This window comes from Salvia hispanica, chromosome 1 (genome assembly GCF_029641045.1).
Source record: "Salvia hispanica isolate PSC_SH4W2 chromosome 1, Shi_PSC_v1, whole genome shotgun sequence".
NCBI lineage: Eukaryota > Viridiplantae > Streptophyta > Magnoliopsida > Lamiales > Lamiaceae > Salvia > Salvia hispanica.
This window is the reverse complement of record NC_142692.1, coordinates 10,601,734-10,623,328: the sequence shown is the minus strand read 5'-3', so window position 1 is coordinate 10,623,328 and position 21,595 is coordinate 10,601,734. Positions and strand designations below refer to the sequence as shown.

The following is a 21,595-nucleotide window of genomic DNA, read 5'->3' as shown; positions in this document are numbered from 1 at the left end:
AAAGTTTTGCGGGAGGTGTCGAATGAAGAATAGTATGGAAGAAGCTGGAAAATCTCTACATGACCAAGTCATTGGCCAATCGGTTGTACATCAAACAGAAGCTCTATTCATATAAGTTTCAAGAAGGGAAACCCGTTGAGGAACAGCTCGATGATTTTAACAAAGCTATTGATGACTTGGAGAACGTGGAGGTAAAGTTAGATGACGAAGATAAGGCTATCCTACTTCTTAATGCCCTCCTGAGGTCCTATGAACATTTCAAGGATGCTATGTTGTATGGGAGGGAAAAGGGCATCACACTAGAGGAAGTTCAGTGCGCTTTGAAAACAAAGGAACTTGACAAGATCTCGGGTGTTGCTCGTGAGGTTTCGGCAGAGGCATTAACAGTCAAGAAGTTCAAGAACAAGAAGCAGTATAAGGGGAAAGATGTAGTTGGAAAGCCTCACTTCCAAGTGCAGAAACCAAGTGACAAAGAGAAGGAAACAAGGAGTTGTCACTGGTGTAAAAAACCCGGACATCTTAAGAAGAATTGCTACGCTTGGAAGAGAAAGCAAGCGGAGGAAGGTGGAAACAATACTGCTGACTGCGCTGAGGAATTAGAGCCTGCACAAATTTTGAATGTCACGGAGAAGGGAATTGAAGACTCGTGGATCATGGATTCAGGATGCTCTCTCCATATATGCTCTCACAGGACTTGGTTTGAAAATCTTGCAGAGGCGAGTGGATCAGTTGTTCTTGGCAACGAGCAGGTATGTTCTATTAAAGGCGTTGGTGATATACGTCTTAAAATGCATGATGAATCAGTAAAATTACTCATTGGAGTAAGATATATCCCCACCATAAAAAGAAATTTAGTCTCTTTGGGAATGCTAGAGAATAAGGGATATTCTTTTCTGTCCTCGCAAGGGGAGATGAAAGTGTTAGATGGTAAAAATGTCATCATGACTGCTATCAGAATAAACAACTTATATTATCTCAAGGCTAAGACTATTATTGGTAATATACATGTCACTGAATTTGGTGATTTGAGTATATGGCATAAGAGGTTGGGGCATGTGGGTGAAAAAGGAATGAAGGAGCTGGTAAGAAAACAGATCATTCGTGGTAATGGCACTGATTTTTTGAAAACTTGCGAACCATGCTTGCTAGGAAAAGGCAAGAAGCTTCCCTTCAATACAGGAAAGCATATTTCTACAAAGGCTCTTGATTATTGTCATAGTGACTTATGGGGGCCTGCACAACCTTCTTCCATAGGTGGTGGGAGGTATTTTCTGAGCATCATAGATGACTATAGCAGAAAAGTTTGGGTGTTCATCTTGAAGGAGAAATCTGAAGCCTTTCAGAAATTCAAAGGATGGTGTAAGGCCGTTGAAGTTGAAAAGGGACATGGTCTCAAATGTTTGCGCACTGATAACAGTTTGGAGTTTTTATCAAAGGAGTTTGAGGATTTCTGTCGGGCTAAGGGAATAAGAAGGCATAGGATTGCTCCTGCTAACCCTCAACAAAATGGAACGGCTGAAAGGATGAACATGACTCTCCTAGAGAGGGTTAGATGCATGATGATTACTTCTGGAACCCCTAAGAAATTCTGGGCGGAGGCAGTTTCCACAGCTGCCAAACTGATCAATAAATGTCCTTCTTCAGTGATTCAGTTTGACACTCCAGATAACAGATGGTAAGGAAGTCCTGGAAACTACTCAAATTTGAAAGTATTTGGCTGTAGAGCATATGTGCATGCTAGGCAAGGGAAGCTGGATGCAAGGGCCTTGAAGTGCATTTTTTTGGGATATCAAACCGGAGTAAAAGGTTATAGACTATGGTGCACTGAGGCTGGGAAACAAAAAATTATGATCAGCAGGGATGTTGTTTTTGTAGAGTCCGAAATGCCTTACTTACAAGCTGCTAATTCTAATCCCCAGAAGGTGAGAGATCAGAAAATATAAGTATGAATCCAGGAGGATCAGCTTCAGACATTGATGAAAGTGTTGAGCCAGAGGAGTCTGTTCAGCAAGAAAATGAGGCATCCGAAGAATGATCAGGAAAGGATGTAGGTATCAAAGATTCCATATGCTAGCATTATTGACAGTGTCATGTACACTATGGTATGCACGAGACCGGATTTGGCTTATGCGATTAGCCTAACCAGCAGATATATGCTTGATCATGGAGAAGAGCATTGGCAGACATTAAAATGGATATTGAGGTATTTGGTGAAGACACAAAGCTATGGTCTGTTACTTGCAAATCATGAAGTTGAAGAAGAATATGTTCTTGTTGGTTACAGTGATTTGGACTACGCTGCAAATTTGGATACTCGGAAGTCTCAGTCAGCATATATCTTCAAGTTATATGGGACAACGGTGAGTTGGAAATCCAACTTGCAATCGGTGGTTGCTCTTTCTACCACGGAGGCCGAGTACATAGCGTTGGCTGAAGCTGTCAAGGAAGGAATATGGCTAAAAGGCATCCTGAAAGACTTCGGATTGGATCAGAGTACAGTGACTATCTTTTGTGATAGCAATAGTGCTATCAGTTTGGCTAAGCACCAGGTGTTTCAAGAAAGAAGTAAGCATATCGACGTCAAACTGCATTTTGTAAGGGATGAGATTGGTAATGGAAGAGTTAAGGTGGAGAAGGTTCACACTTCAGAGAATGCAGCTGACATGCTTACAAAGGTTTTACCAAGTTCCAGGTTCGAGCATTGCCTGGGATTGGTGAGGTTGATTGCTCGGTAAGAAGAGTTGTGGAGATGGAGATGGGATGTTGATCAATGCAGCCAAGGTGGAGATTTGTTGGGTCGTGGCTGAATTAATCAAGGCCCATCCTTGAGGGCCCAAGTTAGAGGCCCAATTTGAAGAACTCAAATAAAAATTGATAAAGAGACAACGACACACAATTTACGTGGTTCAGTTCTGAGGAACCTACGTCCACGGACGGAGAATGGTATGATTTTATTCACAATGCAACCAAGAACAAAATACAACACACACCTCAAACTCTCTCGCTAATCTACTTCGAATCAAAGACTACCTCGCTCGATTGAATTACAGAATAGCTCTCTTGGAATGAACAATGTGTGTCTCTCTCTATGTGTGTACACTTCTCTTCCTCTTCTACACGTATATACGCCAGATACACAGAAGAATCGGGGCTGTTATAACTTCCCTCAATTTCAGCTTCTCCTTGAGCTGAACAGAGAACATGTGAGCTGCAAACTTGATTTGCTGATCTTGGGCCTCTAACTTGGGCCCTCAAGGATGGGCCTTGATTAATTCAGTCACGACCCAACAGTACATGTATTTCATTCTTACAAATTATTGAATTATTAAACTGAATGAAACAAAACAATGTTCTTCACATTGACCCCATTCCTTTTCTGCCTCACTATTTATTTCCCCATCCTTGCCGTTCACCATCACCCTTTGGTTAGGGCACTTCTTCACATAGTGGTCATAGCCTTGATACTTAAATCATCGTACCTTTGGACCACTAGGCAAAGTGTCCTTCTTTGGCAGTGGAGCCGGTAGTGCTTGGAATGGCGCCTTTGGTTGAGATGTGGACTGGGTGGCGCAGTCTTGCTCTACTCGCTGCCAACTACTTGCATTGCTGCTCAAGTGCCTTAGCAAATCCAAGAAACGCATCCAGTGATTTTCTTCATTGAGCCTCCACTTGGACTTTTTACCTTAAGTTGAAGTTCATGTATAATGGGTAACTAAACCGAGCCGTCACACCTCCCACTAACAGTAGAAGACCAAGGGATAGAGTTGTAGGAAGCTATGGGGGAGGAGAGAAACATAGTGGAGGTGATGATAAAGATGATCGGAGTTGGGTAGATAATTACCGACGCCACCATGGCTACGAGGGCTATGGGAGTTATGAAGGATATGATCGGAAGAGGCGCGAAGGAGAAAAGTATGAGCTGAGTTATGATAATATGACGAGGAATATCACGCACACATTGCCCGAATTCCTCGGAAAGTTTATCCTAACACCTACTTGGAATATACGTCCCAAGTGGAGAAAATATTCTTTCTTCACTACCACCCCGAGCAAGTTAAGAAGTCACATCAATACTTGATGGGCCGATGTGTTGAAGCCGTGAAAGTGAACCCCGTGAATAAGGAATTGTTTAAATCGATGATGGTCATTTCCTCTAAGATAGTATTCGAATTATTAATTGACATTAGCAGTACTAGAATTTTTGGGGGAAAAGTAAAAGATATTGAGAATATTGTGAGAATGTAGTAAAAAAAAATCGAGAAGAAATCGAAAAGAATTGTGAACTTGGGAAAAATCGAGGAAATTTAAAGATTTTGAACAAAAATGTGTCTTGAAAAGAGGTCAAGTATATATAATATACTGAACAGGGATAACGGTTAACTGATAAAAAAAATTGAATTTTACTATTTAAAAACAATAAAAAGTGAATAATATAATACTTCAATGAATAAATAAAATGCTTTCTTTTTTATAAATCGGTTACACCATGATATGCTTGGCCAATGGCGTTGCACTCGCCACGCGATTGGCCGAGACCTCCACGTGTGTGTCATGCAATTGTGGCGTGACAGCCGACGGCATTCCATCACACCAAACCTCCCTACTCCAACACGGTCCCTTCGTCGTTACATCATGGGGGAGGCAACATACCGCTATGTGGATACTCTAAAGTTAGTGGGTCCGTAGTTCCGATTTGAAACCTAGTCATTGCCACAAAATACGTAAATAACTTTGATAGGCATTTATATATAGTAGTATAATATTCCACTATTCAAATTATTCAAAACCCACGCATTACTATATTGTAACATAACAAGGGAATATTTCAACATGATGAGTGCAGCCGGAAAGTCTAGCTAATGTTACATTCTCTGGCGTTCTCACCATCTTCTGCAGGATCACCGTCTGAGAATCCTAAGAGGTAGCCCTCCCGGTCATCATCATCATCATTCCCATCGCTTCCCGAATCTTCTCTATGGAATCTTCTCTCGACATACACATGTGCTTGCCTCCGGTGGAGTCGCAGAACATGCATGATGACATCAGGGCTGAAGGACACCCTGGAATGGTCCTCCCGGCCTTGCCTGTTACCTTCCATTATCTGCAGCTCGAAGATGGAAGAGATGTTCATAGTCGAGAAACTGAAATTCGAGTATAGAAATCGAGAAATGTAATACCTCTTTAACATTGTTAGGCAGAGGGGTGATATCATCTGAAGAGGGGGACCAAAGCTTTACATTCTTCTCTATACCACAGGTAGCAAGAATTGGGATCAGTGGATGGGATTCCAGCTGGTTCACAACGTGCCTGTCGCCAACCATCATACGAACTACTTCACAGCTCTTCTTCTTCCAAATAAATATATGGCCGCAATCAGACCCACTTATGATGTATTCATCATTTGGACCAAAGAAGTTGACTCCCTTGACTGTTCGGAAGTTCCTGTGCCCCGAATAAACCTGTGCTTCTGGGGAGCTAGGTGAGTCTTCTGACGTCGGAGGTACGAATTTCGGACCCAAACCCATGTTCCTTTGAAACAGATATATGAGCTCATCATTATATGAGACGAGCAGTTCGCTGGTGTTGGAGTAAGCTAATGCTGTAATGCGAACATCGTCTTTCCCAATAAGGTGACGAGGGCAGAAATAGTTGGCAGGGTTTCCTTCTTTAGTTGATGCACTGGCTTGGTATTTTCTGATGTCATACAAACGTGCGTAAACATCACCACCTCCTACACAAAAATAGTTAGGATTTCTTGGGTCAATAACCATGGCATTCAGCCCAACACTTGAAGACCGGCTGTTTTCTGCGAATGAAGAGCAATAGAAAAGCTTGGTAGCAGAGTGACTTCGTAGATCATACTGCAAAAAAAATAACGAGTTTGGCATAATGAAGGATTTACTAGAAATTCTCTGTGGATATCAGCACTTAGAAAGCTTACGTGTTGGATAAAACCATCCTCCCCACAGCTATAAAATATGTATGGACTGCCTGGCTCAATAGCCAAGCTGTGAACACGTCCTTGGTGCTTAGACAATCTCTTAGTTTCTACTGAGCCATTTTCCTGTCTCAGGCTAAGCCTGACCTGCAACAGGAAATTACGTTCGTAAGAGACATTGGTATCTTATTACTCGATGAAGACCTGTTTATAATGGACACAATTTGCTCAACAAATATATTTCTAAATTTCTAATGTCACTAGTCTTATTGCATTTGTGAGTTTATCGCTGTTGATACTCTAATCTTAGTACCAATTCTGAAGGATTGCTCGTAGACCATATTAAAAGTGGTAAGATATTAAAACGCACTCAGTAAAATTACCTGGCAATCAGCAGAGGATGATATTATTTTGCTATCATCAGTAAACGGCATAAACTTTGCCTGAAAAACATTGTCCGTGTGGCCGGATTGATATGACAATTTAAGTTTCTGTGCTGCCCAGTCCCAGAGCATAATTTGCCGGTCATCAGAACCTGATGCAAGCAGCTCACCGGTAGAGTTGAACGAAATTGCATTCACACATCCCTGATGGCCATTCAGTTTCCCATACAAACCAAGACGCTGAACCAGAGCCTGCATCAAGTAATAAAGAAGATTCTGACATGGTTCAATCTAAATAACAGAGTTTTCAAAACCAGACTGGAAAAATGTACCTTTAGTGGTTACACCTGGTTGGATACATTGAACCATTATCCAACCAGTACACCAAAACAAAATATATTACTATTATCTAGTAGATGGAAGGCAATAATAAGTCATAAAGATCCATTTAATAAAGCCCTAACTCCTAATTCGAGTTGGGAGCTTCTCTTGCCTATTTTCCTATTAGCAGCAACATCCTCAGTTTCTCTCTTCTATTTCTTTTCTACTTCCCCTATCTCTGCTGCATAACATTTCTCTCTAGTCTCTACCATATTCTGCATTTCTATAAACAATGGTCTTATCCAAAAACTCAACAAAGACTACAGATTCGTTATCCCTTCACCTCAAATAGGTGGCTTACACTGTAAGAGTTCAATGAAAATTCATGCCCAAATTCAAATCAAATCATCATTCCTTGTTACTATCTCCGTCATAAAAAAATAGAAACTTTTGAAATGGCACAAGTTTTAATGCACAATTGGTAAAATAAGAGAGAAGAATTGATAAATGGGAAAATAAGAGAGAAGAAGAGAAAAGGTAGAGGAAGTAGTGTTAGTCGATGTTGGGTCCACATCCTAAAATAGAAAGGTTCAAAAGTTTCTATGTTTAAGGGACGGCCCCAAATGGAAATAGTTTCTATTTTTAAGGGACGGAGGTAGTATGAATTATTTACAACGTAAATTCTTGCATAAAAAAATCGTAGCAACTGTAAACATAGCTAACAGTTGGCTATGCCAAACAAGTTGCGAATGACAGCACAGATCAGACAGTAGCTTCCGATGTTGCATTAATTAATGATGACGATTGAAATGAAAAATTCAACTACGGAGCCCAAATTGATAGAATATGCTTTTATGTCATACCATTAAATATCAACAACAACAAAAATTGTGCAATAAATTATAAATACCACAATATTAGAATGGAAATGCGCAAGAACCAGAAAGGCTTTGAGCAAATATATTTGCAAATAAAGATGCCACATATAGAACATACATTGCTGAAGAACTGTTTTAGAGATTGCTCTTTCTTTGATAGTTAGCCTATGATGGTAGCCTTTGGAAAAAAAAGGAAAATGACATTGGCCTCATGAGAAAATTGGAGATCCATAATCTGATTAAATTTAATTTCTTGTAGCTTAACTGTTTCCACACCACAATAACTGAGGTCTGGAACAAAGCTTATTATTTTGGTGAGATAATTTGTCTGAGCATATATGGTCATCATCTGAAGACAAAACCAATAGCATCTCCCTTCAGGGACATCAGATAAATTTGGAACGATGCAGAGAAGATTAGCACGACCCATACCACCAAACATCGACAAAATTAAATGCAAGATTGTTTGCTACCGCCATTGGGCAGAACTCATCCCGAAACCTAGCTTGTACGTAAAGGGTGCCCAATAGGCCATAAACTCAAACTAAATTCATACTTCAGTTATATGGGACTAAAGTAGGATATAACAATCCTATGGCGAATACTAAGGCCGTCCTGGTGTAGCTCACTTAGCTTTCAATAATTGAAGAGAACAACTTACTTTACAGCACAAATGTGCAGCTTCTGAGTTGCAGAAGTTGGCAAGGAACTTCCATACCGATAAGAGTTACTACAAATCAAGCTCAGAATACCAAAACCTACTACCATCGACACAGTCATACAACAAAATCTTCCTTCTTCAAATCCAAAACCAAAAGCATTCAAACAAATTCTCTAGATCAGTCTCATCAACACATCACAACATGATCAAGCACTAGAAGACTAAAAAGTAGTATAATTCATTCATCTCAATATTACTTTTCAATCAACCATCAATTTTACTCATCAACACACACGTACGTACACACAGATTACAGAACTGATCTATGCGCACATTTAGATATAATCGAGCGAGGGCAAACCTGCGAAGCCGAAAGGCGGCGAGAGCAAATCCTGTGCGGGAATAAAGCCGTCTCTCGCTTGTGAAGTTCGTCCAACCAATTATCGGAATTCCTGTAGAGTCTCTCCATCAACTCAATTTCAGCTTCCAGAGGGTTAAAAGGATAGATCAAACAACCAGTTCCTATCAAATTTATAATGGAAAATTCACACTGACAACAAAGTAAAAAGTGAAGAGAATAGGATCATTTAAGTGATTGTGAATGATGAAAGGCGTGGTGTTCGAAACATGTACGGAAGCGTATGCCAGCATACGCATAGTAAATGCAAACACGCCGTGGAGAATTTAGACAGAGAGGATAATGAGGGATTTCTATGGAGGTTTCAGGAAATGAGAGGATTCATCATTGATCCCAAGGGTTTTGTGGCATTAAGGTTTTTTTAAGATTTCATGTCATTTTCATCCCCTTCAACTATCTACTCCCAAGTCCATTAATTAAATACTGAGCCTTCCGTGCTATAATAAGAATCACATTTATTGTGTGCACGTGTTTTAAGAAATTTTAAAAATAGAGTGTTAAAAAAATTAGTGAAATACGATAAAAGTAAAATGTGTCTGTTATCATGAGATGAATCGAAATGACAAAATGTAACGGAAGGAGTATCTCATACCAACACTAGCTTTAAAAAATTGGTTGACTTTATAAAGTAAGCAAGTAAAAAAAGTTAGTGGCTATTTTTATATATTGATTTTATAATAAAAATATGAGTGAATAAGTTAGTAGAATGTAGGATTTATTTACTAAATATAGAAAAAATGAAATAAAATATTTATTGGCGGACGGATAAAAAAAAAATGAGACATTAGATAGTTGACGGGGGAGTATATAAAATGCGTGTTTTTGGAATTTGAACACTTGATATTTTAGCACACAAATATCTATTGTACATTAGTTAGTATTTACCATATCATGTTGCTTCTATTGCATTTCACTAATTTTAAGTGAAATTTCGTTTTTTAAGGAAGTTGCTGATTAAAGCCATAAGGTGTACAAAAATCCATCATATATGTTGATCCATAAAACATTTTTGGGGTATGTTTAGGTGGAGAGAAAAGAGATTATAATGTTTTAGATAATATGAAGCGTATTATTTGAAAGTAGCCTGGAACGTTAACATTCAAACTGATACTCGTCGCCCATAACCTTGACTCTCTTCTATTACAAGAGAATTCTCAAAAGTAAAGTATTCCAGTATTCCTTCTCGTGAACTCTAAATAGAACCAACAAGAAACAGCAGACAAAAAACACTTTGAAGATGTCAAAGACCAGAAATAAATTACTTTAATAAGAGCAAAAGGAATAAAAACAAAATAAAATGGCGTGGTTATATAGCCTACAAGCATTTGAGTAATACTCCCTCTGTTTTTTTTTCTATTTTTGGCAAAAAGTAATTCTACATTTTCCTCCATTCTCTGTTACTTTATTCTCTCTTCCCTTTTTCACCATCCATTTAAAACACTATTCTCAAACTCCGTGCCGAAAAGAAATACCTCTATTAACAAGGAACGAATATATAAAAAGAGTTGTACAAATGTGGGTGTCGCTAAGACAAAAAAAAAGGCTGAGAATCTACGTATAGAAGATCCATCTTTACAACTCCTCAATCCCTTAATCCCCTGAGAGGCTTAGCATCTAAAGAATTTTCGAATCAAGGCTCTTACAATAAGAACTCTAATATGAACTAGTATCATGTTAAAGAAACAAGTGGACGACTCTTCAAGTGCCATACTAATATCATCATCACCCGTTGCGACTGCAAAATTTCTTCTTCCTGCTGCCTCAAAAATTAATTGGGAGAAAAAGAACTAGTCATCTTCATCGGTTAGTGAGGCAAATGAGAATGGCTTGAACTTATATCCATCCCCACTGTAAAACTTATTTTGAAATTCCACCCAATGTAGACGCAAGGCGTGGAGGAACGCGCTCAGAGTTTCCATCATAAGTAATATGAATGCTGTTGCGAAAGCAAAAACTGCCAGCCCCACTAGACGTATCATGAAATTGTTGTACCTGCATCATTTGCATTGGTGTCAGTAGAGTTCAGAAATTAGAAGCTAAATATTCGAGATGAAGCAAAGTATGTTATGTTAGCAAGTTAATCTTGGACTAATCTGGTCCGAAAGTTGTATCTCCATTATCAAATGAAAGTTTCAAAGATTCATCTTGTTCACATTACTTGAAACTTTACATTCCTAACATACAAGATTGCCAAAGAATTCTTTTCAACTATCATCTCATGATTGAAAACCATGAGATTACACGACATAAATTTGAGGAAAGTGAAACTGGCATTAATGCATGGGAGTTTGAGATAAATTTAAAATACATCTATATATCAAAGAGTTATGCAACGTGTTCACTTTTATACGCTAAGCAGAAACTTACCCCCAGGCCAGCAGGAGAACCTTCTCATAGAAAACAGTTGATAATTCTGAGTGGGCCAAACTGTAACAAAACAAGGATTACAGTTACAATATGGAACAAAGCCATTGAGGAATAATAAGCACAACAGCATGTTAAAACCAGTCTACCTCAGTGCCCACAGCCGAAGATATGATGCAGTATTAGAAACTGCACCCAGGACAAACTCAATCGAATGTATCATTTGATGCACAAAGACCTCACTAAAATTGAACTCCTCTTCACCATGAGGATGCCTAGCAGAATCTGGCTCCTCGTCACTATACATGTCAGAGGTCCCAAGAATTCCGTATGCCCGGCCTTGGAATCTCTTAATAAGCATAAGAAAATGAAAAGGTTAGTCAAACATCAAAGGTTCCAAGATGTTCAGGAACTACCCTAGGCCTGGTTCAATGTAAGGCAGTCTAAGCCTACATGGTCCAGTATTGACTGAGATTAAGTTCAGACGTTCAAAGGAAGTTCAGCGCTATGATTTAGTATACTACATATCAAGTTACTGCTTCATGTTACAACGTAACATGAAGCATTGTGCAATCTCATATTTCATGGAGAAAAAAGGTCAACAGATGTTCCATATCACTGTCTCATCCAAATTTATATAAGAGTTCCTAAACAGCCCTATTAATTCACCGTATTTCATGGAATTTAAGCAACTGTATATAGCTACACTACTCAGTTTTCTTCAGCTGTAAACCATTTTGAGGAAACAAGTTTAACTAAGAACTCCCAATTAATAGTTTGAAGTTAAAGTAGACCATTTATAGCACCCATGTTTTCCAACAGTCTCTCTGTCTCCTTCCTTTTTTATTGGGGGGTGGGAGGGGGGGAGGGGTGTAAGGGGAAGATAGAAAAGAATAAATTATGAAGAGGAACTACAAGCAGAAAAATGCAGATTTCAAAGGAAAGAATTTCCAAACATTACCAGGATGACTGCAATTTGAAGGGAAATAGCACAAACAATGAGTGGAGGGGATACCTCAGTATGAAGTCTCTTTAAAATAAAGGGTTTTGGAAATAGCATCCACGGAACAGCAATAACAGCTACGAGCAACAATATGACCTGTTAAATTTTATCGGTAATCTGCATTAGTTAAACTTGTTTTATTGTATTTGCATACGTAGCAAAATCAAAGGAAGATTCAATATTATTCATGCCTGAAGTACGCCCTGACCCCAGAACAGCTTATTTTCCCCCAAATCTTCAAAAGGGCTCAAGAACATATAGATCATCACATGATACAAATCTGCTTGAGAACCGGTGCACCATTTGATAATAATGAGAAGAGAAAGATATCCAAAAAGGCTGTTAAGGAAGATCATCTGGGGCACAAATTGATACCTGATACCAAAGCAGAACATAACATCTATAATCCAGTAGGTCATTCACTGATTCACAACATGTAGGGCAGGGATATCTAAATAGACAGACAAATTGATGGATATATATATATATAGAGAGAGAGAGAGATCCTACTTAATATCAATTGAGTTGTTGAAGAAGCGTGCATTGAAGTAACTTATTATAATCCCTAAATTCATCTGTGACACACCAAACAAAATAGACATTTTCATCTTGAGAGAGTTTAAGAAAGGCAGCTCAGAACGACTTCCACGCCAACTTGGGTCCACACCAAATGGATATGTATCTCCAACTTTGATTAAACCGATTGTACGTGCTTCGCTGATAAGGCATAACAAGGAGCAAGAGAATGAGATTACAATACAAATTCCAAAATGACTTATCAGAAATAAATAATTATCAATGATGGTCAAAGTAAATGGCATAGATCTCAAAGGAATGCAAGGAAATATCAGAGAGCTATGGAAATTTAACATAGTCTGATGGGATCTAGAATACAAAACTTCAGAAGCCAGTTTCCTGAGATTAGCAAACTTCATTTTCTAATTTGGGTAGTAAATGCTTGCTTAGACACCATGAAAATAAATATGAGACCTAGATGTACAAGGATCATTACTGTAATTCAAAATAAATAATATCACAAAAGTAAAATGCTAGTATTGACTTGTGTATAAGCTAAATTTCACAAAACTTCAGAAGCCAGTTTCCTGGAATTGACATGCTTAGACTCCATGAAAATAAATATGAAGCCAGTCTGTCTTAATGGGCCTGATTTTTTTTATCAAAGTCGGCTGCATAACATAACCACATAGCACTTATAGCCTTCGGATCTAAAACCATGGAAGTGTAGTAACTATACAGCATCCTATATATCAATCTCAATCTATTCTCAGAGAAATAAAACTGCTGTTTCTTACCTGCATGTAGCATCTCTGCATTTATAGGCGGAACTACCAAATATGTGAAAAGGAACTGAAAAGAATTCATTGTATATAACGCCACAATATATTGAAAACGATGACATCAGCAGGAGGACATATCGACCGCCAAATAGCATTTCCATAAAGCTGCCAAGTTTCTGGTGGAAACAAACTATTAGGACGAAGCAAAGCAGAAGAAAAAGAGCCACGTGTTGACAATGAATAGAAGAAAAATAGCTGAAGATAACTATTTGAACATCATAAATAACTAAAACTTGTTGTGGGACAGTCTTCTTTATTTCTTTACTTATTTTCTATTCTTTGCAAGGACCTTGCCTTCTTTAGCATTTTGCATATTCGACCCTCACCATAAGCATCAAATGGCTAATTGACATTCACCAAATTCAGGTTAAAACAGCTAGCAAGTGTGTACCTAGGGTGATCTGTTACATCTATTTAGTTTTCTCCATGACTTGGTGAATGAATGAAGAGATTTCCAGGTTTCATCTACAACTTTCCTTTGAGTTAAACACATCATAGTGTATTAGACCAAGAAATTTTGTAGACTCATCACATATCTTTTGACACTTCACTTAATAGATATTGCATCAGTTTCTGTCTCCCAGAGGAATGGCTGAAGAATTTTATTATTTTCCACCATATACCAGTTTAAACTCATCTCTGAATCAAGATAATTTCAATTTTTATTGTTTTTAGCTTAAAGGGAAGAGCCATATCTTATATGATCACAGATGTCAAAGGGAGCTTATATTGAGTTTATATTTCAGGAAAACATTGGAAATCTATCTTCCTTAGATATCCCAACACAGTTGCAGGCATTTCTACACAATCTACTTCGAATTCAAACTACTTACAGACATTGAAATCTACTAAAAAGTTCCCTACAACAAGGAAACAATACGTTTAATTAAGGCCAACAAAGGAACCTTCTATTAATTTCAAGATCAGTACTTAGTACTTGCACCCTATGTATGTTGTAAGAGAAAATAGTAAAATGTGTGACTTGATTAAGGACAAGAACCAACAAGAAAAGTTTGTGTGATAATATATGCCCACCTTATCTATACTTCAGGTTCAATGGAGAGAAATAATTTATTTTTAAAATTTTATCAACAGTCTAGACATTCCGGAAAAAGGTACAATTACACCAGAGAAACTGATGGAGTTCTGATCTGTAAAAAGAATGTATACATGTGTTTAAACAGAAAATGCATCCTTTAAAAAGAGAATAGAATGTCATAACATACCTGTGAACCTAATCTTTTCTCGCGTGCTATAAGGACTAAAGCTCCCAGCAGTAAGCATATACCATGACCCCAATCCCCAAACATCACGGCAAAAAGAAATGGAAATGTAATGACGGTATAAACAGCAGGATTTGCCTCTTGATATTTTGCAACTCTGCAATGTATAATACTTTAATCAGTGCCATTTTTAGCAGTTAAGACCTATATAGAGTTAAATATCATTACACATACAGCAAAATTTTCAAAAAATTACTAAAACAAATGGAAGTATCCTACCTAAATGCAAAAGCAAATATTAAGGAAAAAAACAGTCAACATTCAAACATTTATATCTGGAAAACCCTCGACTATAAGTTATTTTCTGCTAAACAGAACCTGTAACATTCCCTCACAGGTTCAGTGAGGAAGTGGAGAAACAAGTACTGACATTTTGTCTAATGTGGTCAACTAGTTAGTCAGTTTTTGAAATCAAATAAGTCACTAAAAACATTGCCCATTTTGTAATTTTAGTCTGTCCCCAAAAACATTTTCCATTTCAATTTTGATATTTATCCCACCACTACCCTTTATATTTTCTCCTCACTTTATCAACTCATTTACATAAATACCAAGCATAGCCCACGCACTTCCTAATATTTACAATTAAAACCAATACCCCTACAACAAATTAGGGCTCCTTGTTCCACCCATCTACACAGTTACCTAACATTTATTAAAATCTGTGCAGAAAAGAAATGAGCAATGTTTCAAATGATGGAGGGAAAATATTAGATTTATTCGATTATGAAATTCTCCAGCAACTTCATCAAAATGATTTGATATCCATAGTCAAACTTCTCTCTCCAAATTGTATACTCCAAAGCTAACGTTAACCAGAAAATTAATTCACACATAACTACTTATCCCAATTCTGAAGTCCGATTTACCCAAATCTTAAACAAACACATATAATAAAATTAATGACAACGTAGAAAATAGAGTACAAAGATGCCGGAGAAAATTTTTACAACCTGAGAAGTGGAGAACTATGATTATACATGACTTACCCATATGCATCGACAATTTCCTGATATGCATTTGTAAAATGGTTTGTCCTGAAGAATGTTGGAGGTGATTCATTTGAGTCCATCACATGAAATATTATACCCACTTGTGAATTACTATCAAAAGTTGCGCGTTGCAGAGCATCTTGAATCTGCAATATGATGGAATATATCCCCTTCACTTATTTTATAAAATAATTACTTGCTCTAGGTTTATCTCAAATTTGTAGTACCATAGTTTTTGCAAATATTGGACACCAACCCTCACCAACCAGGCACTTCTTTGTGACGTCAAAGTTCAGCATATTCAGTGCATCATAAATAGCCTTTTCCCTTCTTACCTATAAAAAGTAAGCCAGGAAAATACTGTTGAGTCAAATGAGTTTCAAAAGAAATAATCAAACAAAGAAATCTGACCATGTTCATCCACTTTGTAAGCTGAAAGCTGATAGAAGAGAGAGCTGCATCACGATGTCGGAGGCCAGCATCTAAGGTTGTTTCCAACTCAGACAAGCGCGACAAAACCTAAAATTTTAAAAAAATAAGAATGTATCTACTTCTTCTCTAATACTATGAATAAATCAGCACATGAGTTGTAGAAGCCACTTTAGAAAGTGACATCAGTATGCACAGCTTCTCGGCTATGATTTAACAAAGTGACGTCAATAGATCATTAGCCATCTTCAATACATTAACTACAAGGATAAATCTGTCCAAATTCTTCCCCAATTTTCAACTACAAAATAATGCAATGCATCAATTGCTGCATTACATCAAAAGCAAACAAAAAAACCCATTTAGCTTGTGAAAACAGACTACGCTGGCATTCAAACACGTCTCCTGTAGTTCCAAAACGCAACAACAAAAGAAATCTAATTGGCAGCATACATCTCTAGTGATTTGCCTCCGCTTGATCGAGTCTTCAGGAACTGGATAGCAGTTTGCTCCAAATGCTTCACATATTTTATGGATTTTTTTCCTTGCTTGATCGCCTGAGAAGAATACCATAAAAACTGTGTTCTCAACCTGCAGATGCAGAGGTAAACATCAGTACTAAAAACATGTAGTGACCCTCAGCAACAAAGGTGATACCAATTCCCAAGTATCACAATATCCTGACAATAAGGAAGTGATGAAGTAATTTTGAAATAAATAGAATCAACTAGTTTAGAATGTGTGTGCTTAGTCATGATAAATAGATGGTAGACTGGTAGTACATTTTAAATTTCTGGAGTGGCATTTCAGCTTATTCTGATTTGTTTAATAATTGAATTCAGTATTCAAATTAGAGAAAGGTAGGCATTATTAGGGGGAAGAGAAGAACAGTGACCATTTCATTTGATGCAGGATCGACAATTGGATCATCAGCTGGTGCCTGATTGAAAAGCATATTTCCCCTTGTTGTACGAAACAACATCCTCTCAAATCTCAATGCTTTAGATTTACAAATGACGCCACTTACAAACTTCACACCAAACTGATCTGACATTCCAGGTTGCATCTCCTGCAATTAGAAAACCTACATGAATACAACACCACAGCAGTTGGCTAATCATAAATATAGTTAAGCAGCAACTTATCATTTTACAAGATTACCTGTTCCAACAGTGATGCTGAATCGGCATAATCACTGTTTATATGGACATTCTCATCTAACTCTGTATCTTGTGCTGTAGAATGATTCCCATCAGGCATAAGGAAGTCACCAGCCTGGAATCACCCTTTAAATGCTTACATGTAATGATAAAACTTAAAAAGCAGCAGATTTAAAGATGAGGGGTGAGAAAAAGATTATGATACGCATCGTGTGATGGTGAGTCGGAGGGTTGTTGATTATTGAGAGTAACAACCTGGATCATGGAGTCTTTATGGAGATTTGATTGAAAAGATCATGGAGTCTCTTTAGCTTATCTTATTAATGTTGTCCTTTAGGTTTGAGAGGATTGTTAAGTCTTGAGTTTAGTACAAGGATGGAAATTTACCGTAGTGTCTCGTTAGAGGAGTGGCCTTGAAAGAGGATTATCATTTATTTCTTTTTTATATACATCAATTATACTTTCTGTTCTTACTATTCCCCGTCTGCCTCCTTGCCCTCTTTTCTCCAACATACTAGCTTAAGTAGTTCTGTTAAAAGATTGTGAAACCATGAAAAGTTCTAAACTCCCCAGAAAAAGAGGATTGGGTGGGTTCAATAAGATAATCTAGTTACATTAGGTGGTTCTAAAAGCAAGAGGAACGATCTGGTAAACCATTTTCCTCAATTAGCTTATCTACATGTCACATGTGAACCATTTTGTTTTAGCTGTTCTCTTTGTGTGCTTTCCTTGTGAGTTGTGAGTGGGTGTTATCTTCTCCTAGCAATGTTAAAGAGGGAGCAATTTTCAGTTCATCAGTGAATAAAAAGGAGAAGAAGCAGTTTTCTTATTCCAAGCGTAAACTGATCATCCTCTTGTCTTCTGTCTATTGCTCATCTTTCTCGGCATTGAGAAAGAAAAGGTAGTGATGAACCTCATAGGATCTCCCAAACAGTTGAGATTATTAGGTTGGTCTAAAATTCCTGAACAACTTTTGAAACAACTCAGTAGACCCTATCCATGTAAATTATTACAATCAAGTTTTTAACTTAGCTCTTTCTTTTACGAAAAGAAAAGGAACAGGAACGCATCAACTGTTTGCCAATATACCTTCTGTAGGACCATCTTGAACTCAAGCAACTCATTGTAAGTTTTCTGCAGCTTCTCACTGTTATGATTCATTTCAATTAACTCGTGCTCATGCTCAGCAAGTCCAGCCTAAAGTCAGAGTTCAAAAATAGTTGGAAGTAATGAGCACAAGAAAAAAACACAGCAGTCAAAGAAGGTAACCAATAGTTAATGATAGTAAATAGATGCATGGAGATGAAAAGAAAGAAACAGACCTCCAATTCTTCTAATTCAATATCGGTTTCTGGAGCTGGATGAGGAGATAGCATTAGACCAGCTTTATGTATCTGATCTTTGAAAAAACGTAATTTTCTGGACATCTCAGCACATCTTTTAACCTATTGCCAATTTTCAAAAATGAAATTTCAACAAGAAACGTGGGGTGGTAACAGTAACAGAAAATGACTTCCCAGAAACCAGATTGTAAATGATAGAAAAGCAACTCAGATAATGAAAATGGTCAGTGATCACCTCAGGTCTTTTCTAATTAAATTCAACAAAATATTTCAGAGAGGACTAGAAGGGCCTCCCTAAGTTTGTCATCAATCTTTCCTTCATATTTTAAATAATAAGTAATGACTAAGGGATCTAGAATGTGCCACTAAGACAAGAACAATCCTTGGCCTGAAGATGAGTGTGATGGGATATACCTATTAACCTTTGTTTTGATGAAGGCCATCTGAATTTAGTAACAGTCCAAAAATATATTGTGGCTAAAGTGAATAATTAAAGCTGGTGTCGTATCACATGAATAATAATCATATTCCGTAATCTTAGGGGGTGTATACTTTGAGTGAAAAGATGGATTGATAAAAATACTCCATGCTAATCCACCATTTAGTTTGATGGGTTGATTAATTTTGCACTTGTTTGACCATCTCATCCATACTCAATCCTATGTTTTATCAATCTATTCTATGACTATCATTCACAATAAACACCTACTTAGAGTATAATAGCCAGGATATCGTGAAAATCACAGCAAAAACTTTCTTGATGACTACATCATTGATTGCTCATCGGAAGTATCATACATTGGCACACCTATTCTCCAAAAGATGGGGCTTATGAACGTACAAATACCTAATGGGACTCAACCACCTCTAACCCCAACACCAAAAGGCAAAACCATTCTAGCCATGAAAATGTGCAACAACTTTTGCAAGCAACCGATTATGGCATGTGTGGTGCAATTAAGGATGATGCATTAACGATTACAGTAAACCAAACCGAAAGCGGTCTCCAAAACCCTCAAGCAACAAATTCTAACATGTTTCAGGGAACAAATTTTAGTGGTATATTTGTTTCTCTACCAACTGATTGGCAATTCAACATTTTATTCATAGGGATATTACTTCGTTAATCTTATATCCAAAATGTAAGTTGAAAGAGAATGAGCAACATAGATATCTTAAAGCAATGAATCAGTCCAATAGAAATTCATGAATGTTACCTGATTAACAAATGTTCTCTGGAAAGGGCTTTTATCATCATTTAACTGCAAATTAAAATGATACAGGTTAGTGGATTTACTATAACAACTACAACACAAAATAAACAGATGGACATAAACAAGGGCTTCAATCGAGTAAGCTGGCAGAATTTTAAAATGTAGCCTAGTTACATCCCACGATATCGTTTTTAAATTAAGATTTAAGAATACCAATATCTATGCCCTTTGAAAAATCAAATGCCTATTAACTTCCGCAAGAATAGAGCAGCCCATGAGTAGTGACTTTTACAGTATCCTGAGCATAACAATGTTTCCATCAAACCAGGTCCTAGTAAAACACCCTAAGCAGTTCAGCTATGTCAAGATTTTATATTGCCAAGACAATGTTAAACAACAAAACAAACAGAAACAAGGTAAATGGAATTTACAGTGAATATCTAAATTGTGCATCTCTAGATCACATTACCAATTAATTATTTATCGTTTAAACCTTTCAATGTGATCAGCCGTTCCCAGGCAACTACCTTGATAAGCATACCACCTGAATCGCTGATGCAGATATTTGATACAAAGCAAATTGTTAGAAACGAAACTTATAGAGAAGAAACCAATCCTAACAAGCCACACATTAGTGGCAACACTAGATCATCCCTCACTCCATCTACATAAAACAGCGGATCTCAAAAACTAAAATTCGCCAACAAGTAGCCGCTAAGCAACTAATTACCAGTGTAAACAGTAAATAAGAGAGGCAAATAGTGAAACAAAAGGATCTGAGCTCACATCGCGGAATTGGAGGAGACCTAGTTGGCCGAGATAGGAGACGGCGCGGTGAGCCGATTCGACGGGTATAATAAGCTGAGCCAACATCATTTTCTCGGAGCGCATCAGATCCATACTCGGCAATCTGTCGATGTACTCCATTCTCCGACCACCTCCAGGCGCCTCTTTAGTCGATACTGTTCGGATCACAATTGGTCGCTCTGACGCCTCGTTCAGATCTGAATTCGATCAAATTAACGTAACAGCGATAGATGTTCGGTTGCGTGTGAGTGCGTTGAGTTGGAAGGGCGGGAGATTTGAGTTATACGTATATGTGTATGTATAGGTTGCCAGTTAATTTGATGGCAGTGGTGGTGGAGGAGGATGTAACTGCCATGAAAGAAATTTTGGTGTCGTTTTCCGTTTTTATGGTGGGGGCGTGGTACGGGGTGACTTGGGTTGCAGCATGACTAAATTTGAAGATTGCAATACTGTTCACTCCCAACTCTTTTCCAAAGAAATGTGGAACGGAGGGAGCAGTATAATTATATGTATATCATCGGTAGCGCTAAAAAATAGGGGTGCGGATAGGAGGATGGCGTGAAGGGATTCGGGTTTGGTAACGCAGGAGGGTGGGAGACCCCGCCTAGGAAGGGGTGTGAGACCCTGCCGCAGGGAGCCGTATGTGTTACGAGCTCTGGTCCAGATAGCAAGATAATTTTTCAGTTTATTTAATTTGAAAATTATATAATTGCATGAGTTTTAAAGATTATTTGATTATATAAAGAAAAATAAAAACAAATTAATGTAATATTAGTTTCACTTTTACATATACTAGTACAACGATCCTTTAAAAATAACTTTTGAAAGTGTATGAGTTTTAATGTATAATTGATTAAATAATAGAGAAATAAAGAAAAAAATGTTGAAATAATATTAGTGAATTGCGAAGTACACATTATTAGTAGTATTTATTTCATTTAAAAGTTTCCTAAAATCGAAAGTGCATATTTAAGTGACGAATAAAAATAAAAAAGTGTTATTTTAAAGGACGGAGAGGTTATTGATTTTATAGTAGAATATGT

General features: G+C 37.5%; 2 protein-coding genes across 5 annotated transcripts; both read right to left on the bottom strand.

The window, feature by feature from the left end:
* Positions 1 to 4,722: 4,722 nt before the first annotated feature.
* LOC125224095 (Transducin/WD40 repeat-like superfamily protein) lies at positions 4,723 to 8,971 on the bottom strand. Its single transcript, XM_048127442.2, has 5 exons — positions 8,543 to 8,971; positions 6,322 to 6,573; positions 5,942 to 6,085; positions 5,178 to 5,861; positions 4,723 to 5,101 (listed from the first exon to the last, which is right to left on the bottom strand). The coding sequence occupies exons 1-5, from the start codon at positions 8,648 to 8,650 to the stop codon at positions 4,853 to 4,855; spliced, it is 1,437 nt and encodes a 478-aa protein (XP_047983399.1). The 5' UTR covers positions 8,651 to 8,971; the 3' UTR covers positions 4,723 to 4,852.
* Positions 8,972 to 10,055: 1,084 nt separating this feature from the next.
* LOC125223031 (V-type proton ATPase subunit a1-like) lies at positions 10,056 to 21,106 on the bottom strand. Of its 4 annotated transcripts, XM_048125980.1 has the most exons (19): positions 20,532 to 20,673; positions 20,273 to 20,297; positions 19,749 to 19,793; positions 18,511 to 18,633; positions 18,278 to 18,385; positions 17,190 to 17,303; positions 16,924 to 17,097; positions 16,482 to 16,619; positions 16,011 to 16,118; positions 15,827 to 15,934; positions 15,597 to 15,745; positions 14,551 to 14,704; positions 13,280 to 13,440; positions 12,477 to 12,683; positions 12,158 to 12,341; positions 11,979 to 12,062; positions 11,113 to 11,312; positions 10,967 to 11,026; positions 10,056 to 10,591 (listed from the first exon to the last, which is right to left on the bottom strand). In XM_048125980.1, exons 2-19 carry the CDS (start codon positions 20,282 to 20,284, stop codon positions 10,387 to 10,389), a joined length of 2,334 nt encoding a protein of 777 aa, XP_047981937.1. In that variant the 5' UTR covers positions 20,285 to 20,297; positions 20,532 to 20,673; the 3' UTR covers positions 10,056 to 10,386. The 4 variants fall into 4 exon arrangements, with proteins under 4 accessions (XP_047981937.1, XP_047981936.1, XP_047981939.1 ...); XM_048125979.2 differs by lacking the exon at positions 20,273 to 20,297 and having other exon boundaries at positions 20,532 to 21,106; XM_048125982.2 differs by lacking the exon at positions 20,532 to 20,673 and having other exon boundaries at positions 20,215 to 20,297.
* Between the last annotated feature and the right edge of the window lie 489 nt (positions 21,107 to 21,595).